Source organism: Dinoponera quadriceps, unplaced genomic scaffold, assembly GCF_001313825.1.
Source record: "Dinoponera quadriceps isolate SergipeBrazil2010 unplaced genomic scaffold, ASM131382v1 scaffold616, whole genome shotgun sequence".
Classification (NCBI taxonomy): Eukaryota; Metazoa; Arthropoda; class Insecta; order Hymenoptera; family Formicidae; genus Dinoponera; species Dinoponera quadriceps.
In genome coordinates this window covers 330587-343872 of record NW_014555184.1, presented here as the reverse complement: position 1 = coordinate 343872, position 13286 = coordinate 330587, and the positions used below count along the sequence as shown (strand labels likewise).

At 43.9% G+C, this 13286-nt stretch overlaps 1 protein-coding gene across 4 annotated transcripts in view; it reads right to left on the bottom strand.

The window, feature by feature from the left end:
- LOC106743331 overlaps nucleotides 1–8493 on the bottom strand; it is a 30391-nt gene extending 21898 nt beyond the window's left edge. For 2 of the 4 annotated variants that reach the window (XM_014617068.1, XM_014617069.1), the window contains exon 1: nucleotides 8225–8493. In XM_014617068.1, the coding sequence (XP_014472554.1) occupies nucleotides 8225–8324 (100 nt within the window). In that variant the 5' untranslated portion in view covers nucleotides 8325–8493. Of the gene's footprint in view, nucleotides 1–6718; nucleotides 7086–8224 lie in introns of those variants that run through there. The other 2 variants (XM_014617070.1, XM_014617071.1) reach the window with 2 other exon arrangements.
- Nucleotides 8494–13286: the final 4793 nt, after the last annotated feature.

Sequence of the window (13286 nt, the reverse complement as noted above, 5' to 3'; positions counted from 1 at the left end):
ACGCGCCGTCAAAAATGTACCACCTTCGCGCCGGGCGGGGGTGACGTCCGTTAGGAGGAGATACGGGGATCGTACGGCGCGGTATGTCGGGATACTGTGCGGTCGATTTGATTTTTACCGAGCGATGAGAGAGAGAGAGAGAGAGAGAGAGAGAGAGAGAGAGAGAGAGAGAATTCAAACGTCAGACGTCGTGTGGAGAAGCTGACGGATCGCGCTAGATTCGTAGAAGAAACGGTACTTTAGAAAATCAAATGGGTGTTCTCCACCTCTCTCTCTCTCCCTCTCTCTCTCTCTCCTTCTCTCTCTCTCGAGCAGACTATCGTGTGCCCCACCACCCACGGCATCCACAGAGACCGTCACCCGACCGGTACACATCGGTCAAAAAAATCTGGATTCCGCTTACCTACGGTTCGCCGGAGGGAGAGAGAGAGAGAGAGAGAGAGAGAGAGAGAGGTGGGAGAGAATCGAGTAAGGTTCGAGATAAGAAGATCTCACGAGCGCTCCGTTAACCTTTTCAGCCACGGCCGACATTCGTACGGTCTCTCTCGTTGCGGCTCACCGTTGCTCGTTTAACGTAGGGACGCATTGAATTCCTCGTTTAAATGTGTCCATTTTCATTCATCGACCGATTCATCGTCCGTTCGTTCATTCTCTCTGGTTCTCTCGCTCGAATTCCTCCAAATCGTCTCTCGCGAGTTCGCGAGCGGGATTGTATGATCGTATCTAAATTTGAGACGGGAACGAGGCGCGTTAAACGCGGATGCGCGCACCTAGCTCGTTGGAAGTAATCTGATACCGCGGTTAACGCGAGAGTGACAATTTCTCCACTTGAACCGAACTAACGCTAACAGGACGTCCGCTGACGATCCTCGCGATTATACGTGTCACTGGGTCGCCGCCGTGCTCGCACGCGGAGCGCGAACCCGCGTGACTTTTGTCATTCCGCTCTGACCATGCGATATAACAGGACGAACGGCACTCCGGCGAATACTCCAATTAAGAGAGAGAGAGAGAGAGAGAGAGAGAGAGAACCGGAGAATGACTCGATACACAATGGTGAGATCGCGTTGTTATACTGCATACGGTGCACGTCGCGTCGTCATCGTCGTCGTCGTCGTCGCTGAAGCGAGAAATTGGGAATCGACTCGCGTTCTACGACGGATATATAATTATGCAAATGTATTGAGAAAATATACAAGAGAGAAAGAGAGAGAAAGGAAGAGAGAAAGAGAGAGATGTCACATTAGCGGTACCCGTCGTCGACGTGACTCGCCTCGTTTGAAGCGCTACGGATTATTCCGTGGCACCGTCGCACCGTGAAATTAATATCCCCGCAATTGCAATTCGAACAATTGAAAGAAATCCGTGTGTGGGCCGCGGACTCGCAGGAGATGAGGAGCGGAAGAACATCAGTATGAGAGATGCGACGCACGTATATGTAAGGCAGTGACACATCGAATATTGTATCATCGAAAAATATCATCGATACGGTAAACCGGAAGTTCCTCTCGCAATGACAGACGCAATTACGCTGGTGAATGATAAAGTATCTATAATAAGAATATGGCCGTCATGTTTGGATTAAAAGCGGAAGTTCACGTTATAAAAAGTGAAATGTTCAAATACTAAAAAAAAAATAGGGTGTAAACCAAAATAAATATAATAATTAATCACAATATTGAATGCACAAACTCACACGACTATTTACATTTTATTTTGTAAACCTCGTAGATGGCAAATTTTTGCTTCTGCGGTCGCTCAGCTAATAACTCTGATTGTTTTTCAGCAAGTTTTTCACAAGTCTAGTTACACGAGAAGAATATCGTAAAAATGCTTCAAACATTTGCAATGCCAGAACATACCAGAATTATTATCGAAATTACTACGTGTGTGTTGTAATCTTTAGTGATGTGTAAAATGTATATACACATTACTCAAGATTATGTCACTACAGAATTACTACGTGTGGTCTTCTTTAATATTCACTATAATATCTTCTCCGTGCATCATCGTTTATCATCATTTTGCATTTGGAAGGGAAAACTACAAATAGACGACACATAACCCACACTTCGACTTTTGCCTCTTGCTGAGAAGCAACCCCCGACACATCCTAACTAGAAGCTGAGCATCCAATCAAAGATCAGACAATGGTCATACTCTCACTACAGGTGCTCGAACGAACGATCGTTCCCAGAGACGGACGGGGTGATCGCGCGGAATAATCGTCGTAACCGTGAAATTCGCCGAGTTCCTTTCTTTGCTCAAGGATGAACGCGAGAACGGTCGTCTGCGCGCGCGCGCGAGAGTCGCGAAAGTGTTAACGAAGCGCGTCGTCTCGCGCGAAGAGAGCGCCGCGAGAACAAAACGGCTCGTGGACACACGTGTACGTAGGAGCGCGTTAATTACGAAAGCTCCATGGCCAATCTTCTCATCTGCGCGATAATGGTCAATGCTGGCCATCGCCGGTTCTCTCGGGCATTGAGCACGTCGCTCACAGGATGCCACCGCTCATCGCGACGACGACGACGACGTCACGTCAGTGACGCGTGTCACACGAGTACCCCGGACATGCCCGGTCGACACGCCACTCAAGGTGGGGTGAGAGACGGAGAGAGAAAGAGAGAGAAATATGGGGAGCAATTTCGCGACGAGGAGAATGCTCTCCGACGGTATTACGGTGTGGTAACGCAATAACGCGGAGGAGCGTATTTGCGAATCGCACGAGCGAGCCAAGAGGAAGGAAGAGGTCGTGGATTGCGAAATTGTTCGCGGCGGAGTCGGAACGGTATCGCAAACAACAATGCACCGGAAGCCTGCGCGGAGGAGAGCGTGCTCCGCGGCGAACCGCCGCTCTCGCACGACTCGAGCGAAGTTTCCAACCGATCTCGGTTGTTCGCAGCGCGGAATTCCAGACGGTGTGTTGTTCCCTATTTTTCGTGTTCTCCAACGATCTCGCGTATATACTCGCCGCTTAACTATCCCTTCGGCCCTATTTGAAATTCTACCCCCCTCTCCCTCCTCCCCGTCTCGAGCGTCTGTTTCAAATCCCGACAAAGAGCCGTATTAACAGCCGTCACTTGTCCCGAGTTGAATTTAGAATTCAGATGCGAGGGTTGAATCCGCGATTGCAAATGCGACGTCACGTGTGTTGTATGATTTAAGGAGGCTGGAATGAGAGAGGAAGAGCAGAAGGAGGAGAAAGAGAGGGCTCCGTCTCGGATTCGTTTTTCTTTGTAACAGACTACATGGTCATCGAACTTTCACTGGTCGCTACGAAATGGCTCGCATTACCGCTCGCAGCGTGACTTTTACGCTAGCACCGTTATCGCTCCGCTCGTAATATCGACTAATCTTTGGTGAAATTTGCGCGTGCAGTACCGAGCGTTCATTAACGTCTTGCAAAAAGACGAAAGTGAAAACCACCGTCGAGGAAATTTACATGAGATGCAGTGCGGCAGAACGTCGTAACGAGAATTAGCAGGGAATTAGTGCAAAAAAAAAGAGACTCCACCGTTACTAACGATACGTCGTAGATTATATCTGCGTGTGAATGCATGGGAAAAGAATCTCACAACGATTCGTTCAACTGAATGGAGACCAGACGAGGACTCGATGACGAGGTGAACGATACCTCTGTTATCGTAACCGAGAAAAATTTTTCCTCAATATTCGGCGGAGATGAAATATCTGAACTCGATTGGGGTAACTGAAAGAACAACTGGCTGAACGATAGGAGTAAATTTTCTTGATTCAACGGCAATAGCATTGAAATTAATGGAATGCCCGAATTATTAAAGCAGTGTGCGATGTATCTTACTAACTTCACTCGTGGATATTACTGGTAAATCGAGAAAGTTTACTCCAGTTATGACGCTATTGACTAATTTCATTAACGACAGCATTTTTTTCCACGTACGCCCGAGTTTGCATCTGCTCCCCCGGATAACGGAAAGTCAGTTACACGAACCGCATTTCCTTCTCTATGTGCGTACGTTCAATCCGAATGACGCGGTGGATAAATCAATGAAAGTCTCGACGTAACTAAACGCTCTATCGACATCGCAAAAAAGAGAGATTATACTCAGAGTTGACAAAATACCAGATTTTTTAGGTAAAGTCCATGCAAATGGCAAGAACTGGTATTTTCCGAAAAAAAAAACCGGCAAAACTGGTCTTTCCTATTAAAAACAAAAAAATAAGTAGAAATCCATCTTGTCGATATTTTAATTCACAGGCAGCCCGTGACGTCCTATAGCCTTAATTATGATCCTGTGCGCAAGAATCTGCACCAGCATCTTCAAACATGTAATAAGATTAAAATAAAGGTAAACGCGAGCCAAATCCATGTTGATAAAAATGTTTAACTCTGTTACTATTATTTATCTCATTAAACTAAAAACTAATATAAAATCGAGTGACACTTATATTTCCAAAGTGTTTGTTTTAAAAATATATTTCACACTGAAAAAAATTATTTCAAGTAAATATTTCCTAAAAAGTATTAGAGTAGTTCATTTAGATTAAGTAAATATTGTTTGAACGTAGCGTACATTAAAAAAAAAGGTGCTATATTCAAACGATATTTACTCAATCCAAATAAAATAAACCACTCCGATACCTCTTAGCAAATATTTACTCGAACGTAGCAATTTTTTTTCCAGTACACATATCAATCTGAATTTGAAAAACATTTATTATTATATCGGTCCAATTTTTCTTTAAATCACAGCGATTAATATGACTTACCAATTAAAGCAAAAAGTTGCATAAATATATATTTTAGTGTTATACATATTAGTTCTTTTTACAACTTTTCTATTCGATTTATTCTCCATTGGATAAAGCCGGGGACGGTGAAAAACGGAATATACCATGGCTTACTCCACCTGCGGTAATTTTCCGGCCAACCCCGATTACATCGCCGTGTGATACTAGAATCAAGTGCGTGCAGCGCGAGGGCGAGGGCGCGGAGCAAAAGGCGGAGAGGTTCGAGTTCGCTTTTCTACTTACGTCACACCGTAGCGGCGTGTTGTGTGCTATCGAGCGCGATTAGGTCGATGTGTCCGTTTCGTTTGTGGAAGTGAAAGGACGAGAGAACCGTTTTCACGTCCGTCCGACCGTACGCGCGCGCCCGCTTCTCGGATACGTGCCCCGCGCGGACTTTTAGAACACCGCGCGATCGCGGCCCTGACCAGCGCGGGCCGCCGACATTGCGCGCAACTCGGATCATTACGGGTCAGATCCGGCGATCTGCCGTGGATATTCACGATATCGCTGATATCCGCGATATCGAGGCGGATCAAATCGGATCACCTTGGGTCGGTTTCCCGCAGCTGGAAATCCATGTACGTTTCCTCGCTTTCTCTTTCTTCTCCTTTACCGCTCGAAACGTACGCAGTATAGAAAAAAAACGATGGGCAAAACAAATTTTGTCCTAAGCGACGGAACCTTATTTATGCTTTTCTTATATCTTTTTATCCTATTTTCCCATCAATTTAGCTTGCAATCAACGTTTGCAAATGCATTCGGCACATTGAAAGGTATAAAAAAGAAAGATGCACGTAAAATAAGTTCCACCGATTAGGGCAGAATCGTAAACTCGACTCTCGACTAACATCCGTGCGGTGTTGCATCGGGAGCACGCTCGTTTTCGCAACCGATGTTCCGCGACAAACCTGATCCACCGATAAGGGAGATTACCGTCGCCGTCATTCCCAGGCACGACAAGACAGTGTTCGTAGGGGAACTGCCGACGGGATCCACGTACACAGTCAGCGGGAGAAATTGGCGCGTTTAGCGGGCCGAGAGATTACAGGTGTAGGCGCGATGAGATAGTACTACGTCGCGGAATTAGTTCGCGCGCTGCCGTGTCTCGAGGTGGCTACAATGAAAGGCGACGTAATCCCTTCCGAGCGTCGTGTACTCTGCGTCGTTGTTGAGCGGGGCGAACACCGAGAGAGGATTTCTGGTGCAATGCACCTGTGAACTCGCGAGAAAGAAAGAGAGGGGGAGAGAACATTGTGCAACAATTAGCGGCGGTCGAGACGGCCGGTGTGCTGACCGCCGATAGCCAGCGCGCGCTTCGTGTTCGCCTTCCTTCAGGAAAAGGGACGTCACGCGCCGGGTGCCACCAGCGGCTCGCACAAAGACAGAGAGCAGCCGAGTAAACTGGCGAGAAAATAACACGGCGGTTCGTCCGTCGAATTACAAAGGTAGCGACGAGGACTATGAGACTCCGATGGCGCAAGATGTCCTGAGATCGTCCTGGACGTGCTCAGGCACGTTAAGAGACGCGCTCTCAGAACATCCTCGACACGCTCCGGGTGATTTTCGGACATCATGAGTAGCTACCTGCGGGCCGGCTCTCTAACTTTCAATCCGGGAACAGTCACCTTATTTCTTTCCTTCTTACGTAAACGATCACGAACACTCGATGTGCTTATTTTGTTTCTTGAATGTTTCTTTTTCTGGTTTCTCCTCATTTCTTTCAAAAAGTAGCGAAAAAATCTATATTCGTAATGTCCTTAAATAATAGTAAATCGTAGAGCGATTGATAATTTAATTAGTGTTATATTTGATTAATAATAGCGACTTTTAATTGGGATCTAAGTGATCATCAGATGACTATCCTCGGGTTAACAACGACGACGCTGATGTTGAAAGTCGGAGAATCGGCCTGTCGGGGAGGCATCACGTCGAATTAAATTCTCCTTACCTCACCTAACCTTAAAAATGCCGGATCGAAGGCCCTCCTCATCTCGCGCAAGCTGCGGTGCCAGGAGGAAAGGAAAATCCTCGCTCTCCTCGCCGCGTCTCTGCGATTATTATTCCGCCGGTGCAACGCGCTCGTGTGAAACGCGAAGCTTCGAACGCACGTCAGTTCCAATTCGAGAGGTCACGTGAAACGCAGGACGGAACTGCTGAACCGGGGGATGATTGCGCGTCTCTCTCGTAGCTGGTGCGCGCGCGTCTCGCATGTAATGCCAAGGAAGCAGAACGAGAGGACACCGAGAGACGGTTACTGGTGATTACGGACGCTCTTAATTTAGACAGTCGCGCGCGTTATTAAGCGCGCTCGCACACGCGAGCGCACAATGGCGGACTCGAATGGCGGATCGAGAATCGCCGAATCGATAACGCGCCGGATCGATATCGAAGTCCCGCTTTCGATGCCGCGGAAATTCGACGGCATCGATGTATCTGTTTTTCCGAAACGCTCTGCTCGAGTAACGTTTAAATTGGCCAATCAAAATGAGCGAAGATTTCTTTATCACGGCTGCATTCCGAAACCGTTCGTGGCCGTTCCGAAATTTGACGAGCGTTTCCAATTGATCCTTCTGCTTCTGTAACTCGGAGGTGTACCGAGTAAAATTTTTGCTCAAAAAGGACGTTTCGGAATGTGGCGCATGATTGGTCTACTAAATGCTATATCTACCCCGTCGAACGGGGTTTTCGAACGCAACCCTTGGAGCCGAGGGTCGATTGTGTACAATCTCAAAACGTAGTGGGGATTACGAAGTAGAGCGAATTTACTAGAATATTAATAATTTCACTGGTCAATGACTAGTGAATTCGCTCGCTTTTGCAATTCTCGCTTCTACGTTTTGAGACGCACGATCGACCTCCTGCACCGAATCACGAACCGTCTGCGTTTAGAAAGAAAGTAGAGAATTACAAAAATAAACGTTCGACACTCGATGGAAGAAAGGAAAAAAATACAAAGAGGTCACAAAATGGTGCGATAAACGCAGTTACAAGATATGCGTAATGTCCAACGGGTTAAACGTAGGACGAATGAAAGGAGCTCGAAGTGGAAACCTCGCTCGGAAATGAAACCGCAACGTGGGGAGTCAGGGAAACGCATGACTGTGATGAGTGTCAGCGGTATTTTTTTCCCTTCTTTTCCACACACACGTAGCGCAACGTTTCCCCGAGGCGAGGTTAAGGTCTTACGTGCCATCGCGCGCATCGCACATCGGACAACGAGTCTCGTTGCTCAGCTTAATCGCCGGCGAATGAGGCGCGCGATGAAAGGGCACGCGACGAAACCGCCATGCGATGTTCCCCGTTTCTCGTGAAACGAAACGAAAACAAGACGAAAACAAACTACTCGCTCGTTCGATCGTGCGTGTCCCACGTGCGTACGCCACGCACTCAGGCCGTCTGTCGAGTGTCAAAGTGCGACGCGGTTCTTCGCGCTCTTCGCGTTTTTTTCGCTCACCTAGCGTGTCGTCATCCTCTGCCCGGCTGTAATCCGCGAGGCAGGCGAGGAAGGCGGTGAGGAGGAACTGCAGCACCAGTAGCGTCGTCGGCTCACTCATTTCGCGTCGACATAATTTCCCCGGGTGCGACGGTGCAGAGAGAGAGAGAGAGAGACACGTTGTATCACGAGGTCTCGCGCGCGATCATAGTAATTCGCGTGCTCGGATCGCTCGCTCGTTTGCGCGCCGACGGACGACAAATAACGTCACAGCCGGCTCCTGTGACGTCCCGCTGCATACTGAGGCGCGCTATTCGGCACACGCGTGGAAGGGGGAAGGCGCTCTCTCGACGACGACGACTCAAGCCGCCGCCACCACTCGCTGCCGCTACTCGTTGCTACTTGTCCGAGGAGCTGCTGGAGGTGCTGACGACGCTCGTTTTCCAGCAAAAGACGGGTCTAGTTATATCGTACATATTATCTTTCTTCTTACTAATTGCGAGATAAGTACAAATGATAGTGGTTGCTTTCCAGAAAAAGAGATACAAGTCGACGTGAGTCTAGTCATATCATCTATTGTACTTTTTCTTTACTAACTGCGAAATAAGGATAAATGGTGATATAACTAGATCTGTGTCTCTCGCTGGAAATGCAAATTTTTCCGTCCTTATTCCATATTTGGCGAAAGAAGGATAAGAAATGATATAACTAGGCTTGCGTTGGCTTATGTCTTGCTCGAAAGCAACCGATGTCGAAAGGAAGATTCGAACGCGCGTTTCGACTCGAAGATCGTCTCGGGAATACCGATTCCCGTTCGAATTTGCATTTTCTAGTTTTTATTGCCGTTCAACGTCGAGAACGGGTGTTCGCCTCGACGGTGGCGGGTAAAAAAAATTCGTTCGATTCTCCGTTTTGTTTGTGTTGTTTGAAAATAAAAAGTTTTTCGAATTATCATTGAAACGTTCGGCTTCAGATTAAAAATGTCCTTTGATGTGCCACGAAGTCCAACTTCAGAATAAACAACTCGTCCAAGTCGTCATTGAGCCGTGCTACTTGGAAACAAACGGGCCTGTCTGACTTGGCGTTGAGTCGTACTACGACCTTGATTTCTTTTTCTTGAGGATATAAACATATATAATAGGTAACTAGGGAAATATAATAGATAAATAAGGAATATTGCCTACACAACCCATGATCTATTTTTAATAGAAAAACATTATTTTCTCACACAGTCTTACAAACTAATTTTCCACGCTTTGCTTACGACTTCTCGATTCTTCGTTGAGGAAAGTGGCGGCTCGTAGCGAAGACTTTAAAACTAATGTGTGACGTCACATGCCGAGAACTAACGGGTCTGAGAAACACTGCGATTGTCAGACCTGTTATTTTTGGGGGCTAATGGGGCTTGTCTAACGCCACGTAGCGGTATCGATTGAGAAGCTCGTTGCCAAAAGGGTTTGAATCTCAGTTAAAAAGAAAAAAATGATTCGAATCTGTGACAAATTTCAGTTGCGAAGTCTCTCCGTTACGAACCGCCACTTCTGTTCGCAAAAAACAAGGTCGTAGTGCGAGTCTACGATAAGTCAGACAGGCCTCACTGGTACATATATGTTATTTTACACGACGATGAATCAGGCGACCCTTATTTTTAAATAAAACAACTCAATGGCTGTTTAAAGTTTACCATCTATATTTATATTATTAAAATAAATAGATCATCGTGTTAACAGATTACGGTAAAGTCTAATACAATAATAAAATTATTACAAAACAGATCTTAATCGGAATCAGAAAGCTGTTCTTCGCGGAAGTTTATCTCCCTTTTTCGTAAAATTACAAAAATAAGTTTATAACCGTCAAGTTTGCCTTCCCCTCCCCCTCTCTCTCTCTCTCTCTCTCTCTCTCTTTCTCTCTCTCGGGAGTGCCTGTGGTGAAAATCTTACATCGTAATTATGAGCGCGCGAGTCGCGTTCGAAATTTGTCGTCGCTGTAAAAAAGCCCTGTACGATTTTACAATACTGCAACGGTTATCGGGAATATATTCAGGAGTAATTCTCACCTACAATGTCTCACAGCACACACACATGTATATCGTGTTTTATTATTTATTGTATTTATATTTTACACAAAGATGTATACTTAATCGTATTATTGTATTGATTTTCAAATACAATTTGCCGATTTTTTCTCTACCATTCCGTAATTATTAAATAGAGTTTAACTGATATCTCTCTTAATAATCATTAATATTAAACCAGGTCACAAAAAAAAGTGGTACATCTATTCAACTTGAGAGAAGAGAAAGATACGAGGGGTAAATTAGAAAGATCGAGGGGAAGATTGTGTGGAGAAAGGTTGAAAAAGAGGGAGGGGGTGGAAAGCTAGGAGAGAAAAGAAAAAAAATAGACCAAACAAATTAGTCTTAAAACATACGAAGATACGAAGTAATAAAGCGATAATCCTAATCCTTTGTTCTCGTCTTCCAAAAACCAAAAATATACGAAATACTTCGGTTTGCCATTGCCAATCTCCAAGCAACCGTTGCAAACAATAGCGCTACTAATTCCTCTTCTCACATCCGCGCTCATCATATCACAACGACGCGGATCAGGTCTCTCTCTCTCTCTCTCTCTCTCTCTCTGTTTTTCTTTTTTTTTGTTTACTTTACAGATTTATCTTTTATACAAATTACTTAGGCATTGTGATATTCAGGTTTGTCTGCGCTTGACTATTCTCGCCCCTGACACGTCTCAACGCCTTCTTATCCTTATCATTATCATCATCATCATCCTTCTCCTCCTCCGTTACACGCTTTCACCCGTCGAAAGTGCAATTTACAAGCCGAGCTTATGTTTCATTTATACAAATCGAAACGGTAAACGCGCGAAACATTTTTCCCCACAGCGCAAATTCCCCCTCCCTTTTTCCTCGCATCTTTGTTCTTCTTTCGAGCCGATTCTACATATATGGAAGAAAAAAAGAGAGAGAGAGAAAGAAATCGTTCACTNCTCTCTCTCTCTCTCTCTCTCTCTCTCTCTCTCTCTCTCTCTCTCTACAATCTTTTTCCAGCGACGCGACAATTTATTTATCTATCCGTAGCGCAGAGACGGGTCTACAAAGTGGTATGTATACAACGTTATATTTACCGACCCGCTACAAAAATTCTATGCACTGTACATGAGGATCGATCTGTATATGCAGAATTTTTACGTGACGAGGACAAAGGACGAAGTCTTCGACGACTTCGCCTTTCTCATCGGAAATTTGTTTTACCTTTCGTTCCTTTTCACTCTTTCTTTTATATCACAAGTAATGATTAATATTACAGATTTATCTCCTTTATAAGATAAAATTTTGTCTCTCCTTCATATACAATTGCAGAATATAAGCGTCTCGTTTACAATTCAATGTTCTCTGTTTAATCACTAGGCGGCATTTTCTTTCCTTCTGTCCTTTTTTTTGGCTGCGTCGTCTCCGTTTTATACAAAAGAACTTTCAAGAACGTCTAGGAGCGTCGAAATCTCGCTTGTCAAGAAGTCTCGTGAAAAAAAGAAAGAAAAAAAAAGAAGAAAAAAGAAAAACCAAGAGGCTTCGTGTTGCTCTTCTTCAAAGTACTGAATGTGTGCTTCATCGAGCTCTTTTATTACTATTCTTAAAACAAAATTTACGCGTCTGAATAAAATTTTTTCTGAGATAGTTTTTTTTTACATTTGTTGCTATACACGATATATATATATATATTATATATATATTATATATATTATATATATATTATATATATATATATATAAAGAATTCTCTTTACGCTCAATAATCTTGATCTTTATATCTCTAAATATATATTTATATATTTATATAGTTACTATTTAAAAATGATTATACTTAATTTATCGGGCTCTGTGCTGTGGGAGAAGATGTGGCGACTATTTTCAATATATACTTGTGTATGTGTAATGTACTTATACGTATATACATATAAATATATATGTATATCCGTACACTACATACACATAATCTATGTACGTATATATACCATCCCCTACGTAAATGTATGTACATATTATATCTCTATATATTTTTTTATACAATTTTCCTGATCTTTGCTAGTTCTCCCTGAAGCGACAAGAGAATCGTTAGTGTTCTTACACATCGTAGCAAAAACTTATGTGTCTCTCTCTCTTTCTCTTTCTTTCTCACACACACACACACACGCGCGCGCGCGCGCGCGCACACGTACACACCCTTTCTCTCGCTTTCTCACTCTCATGCTCTTATAAAATACGATGAGAACGGTGACAACGATTATAGCAAAGAAAACCGCAATATTGATATACGAAAAAAAAAAAAAAATATAATATACATACATAAAATCAAATTCTGTAATACTGCGTAGCGCAATCTCAATTAAATCGCTAATACGCAGTAAAAATTACAGATGATACTATGAATGTTAGCCACTGGTTGTTTTTTTACGCGCGCATCGAAGATGGTGACAGCGAATGTACATCGTACAAAACATATATCACCGAGTACAATGAGATGTGGTTCTTTCTTTTCTTATATTACATTTAGATACATAGGGATAAGTCTTACAAGTGTTCTCAGTTTAAGAAATCACAATGCGACCTCGTTCAATGCGTGAGCACAAGATATATATAAAGAAATTATATAAATAGTTAAATACGGCTTCTGTGAGAAGAAAATTCAATCTGGTGAATTTCCCCTTCTCGCTTTTAGAGAAATCGTCAATTTATTGTTAACATGCAAGATCATCAACAAATCAACGCATTATAAAGCGACTCTACATAAAGAAATATCAATAAAACTGTAGCAAAAGTGGTGGGCACTCTTTTAAACGGACGATCGTGTGCGTGTTGCGTGCGTGCGTGCGTGTTGTATTTGAATGTGTAGCTCTGTGTGTATGTGTGTGTGCGCGCGCGCGTATATGCACACAATTAATGACTTATGATACAACGACACAAACAAAACGAAGTACAACATATATAAATTAATCGTCAGGTATATGCTGTTCTCTGTCACAAAGCACATGCATTCTCGCGACTATTATAACAATAAAGATATG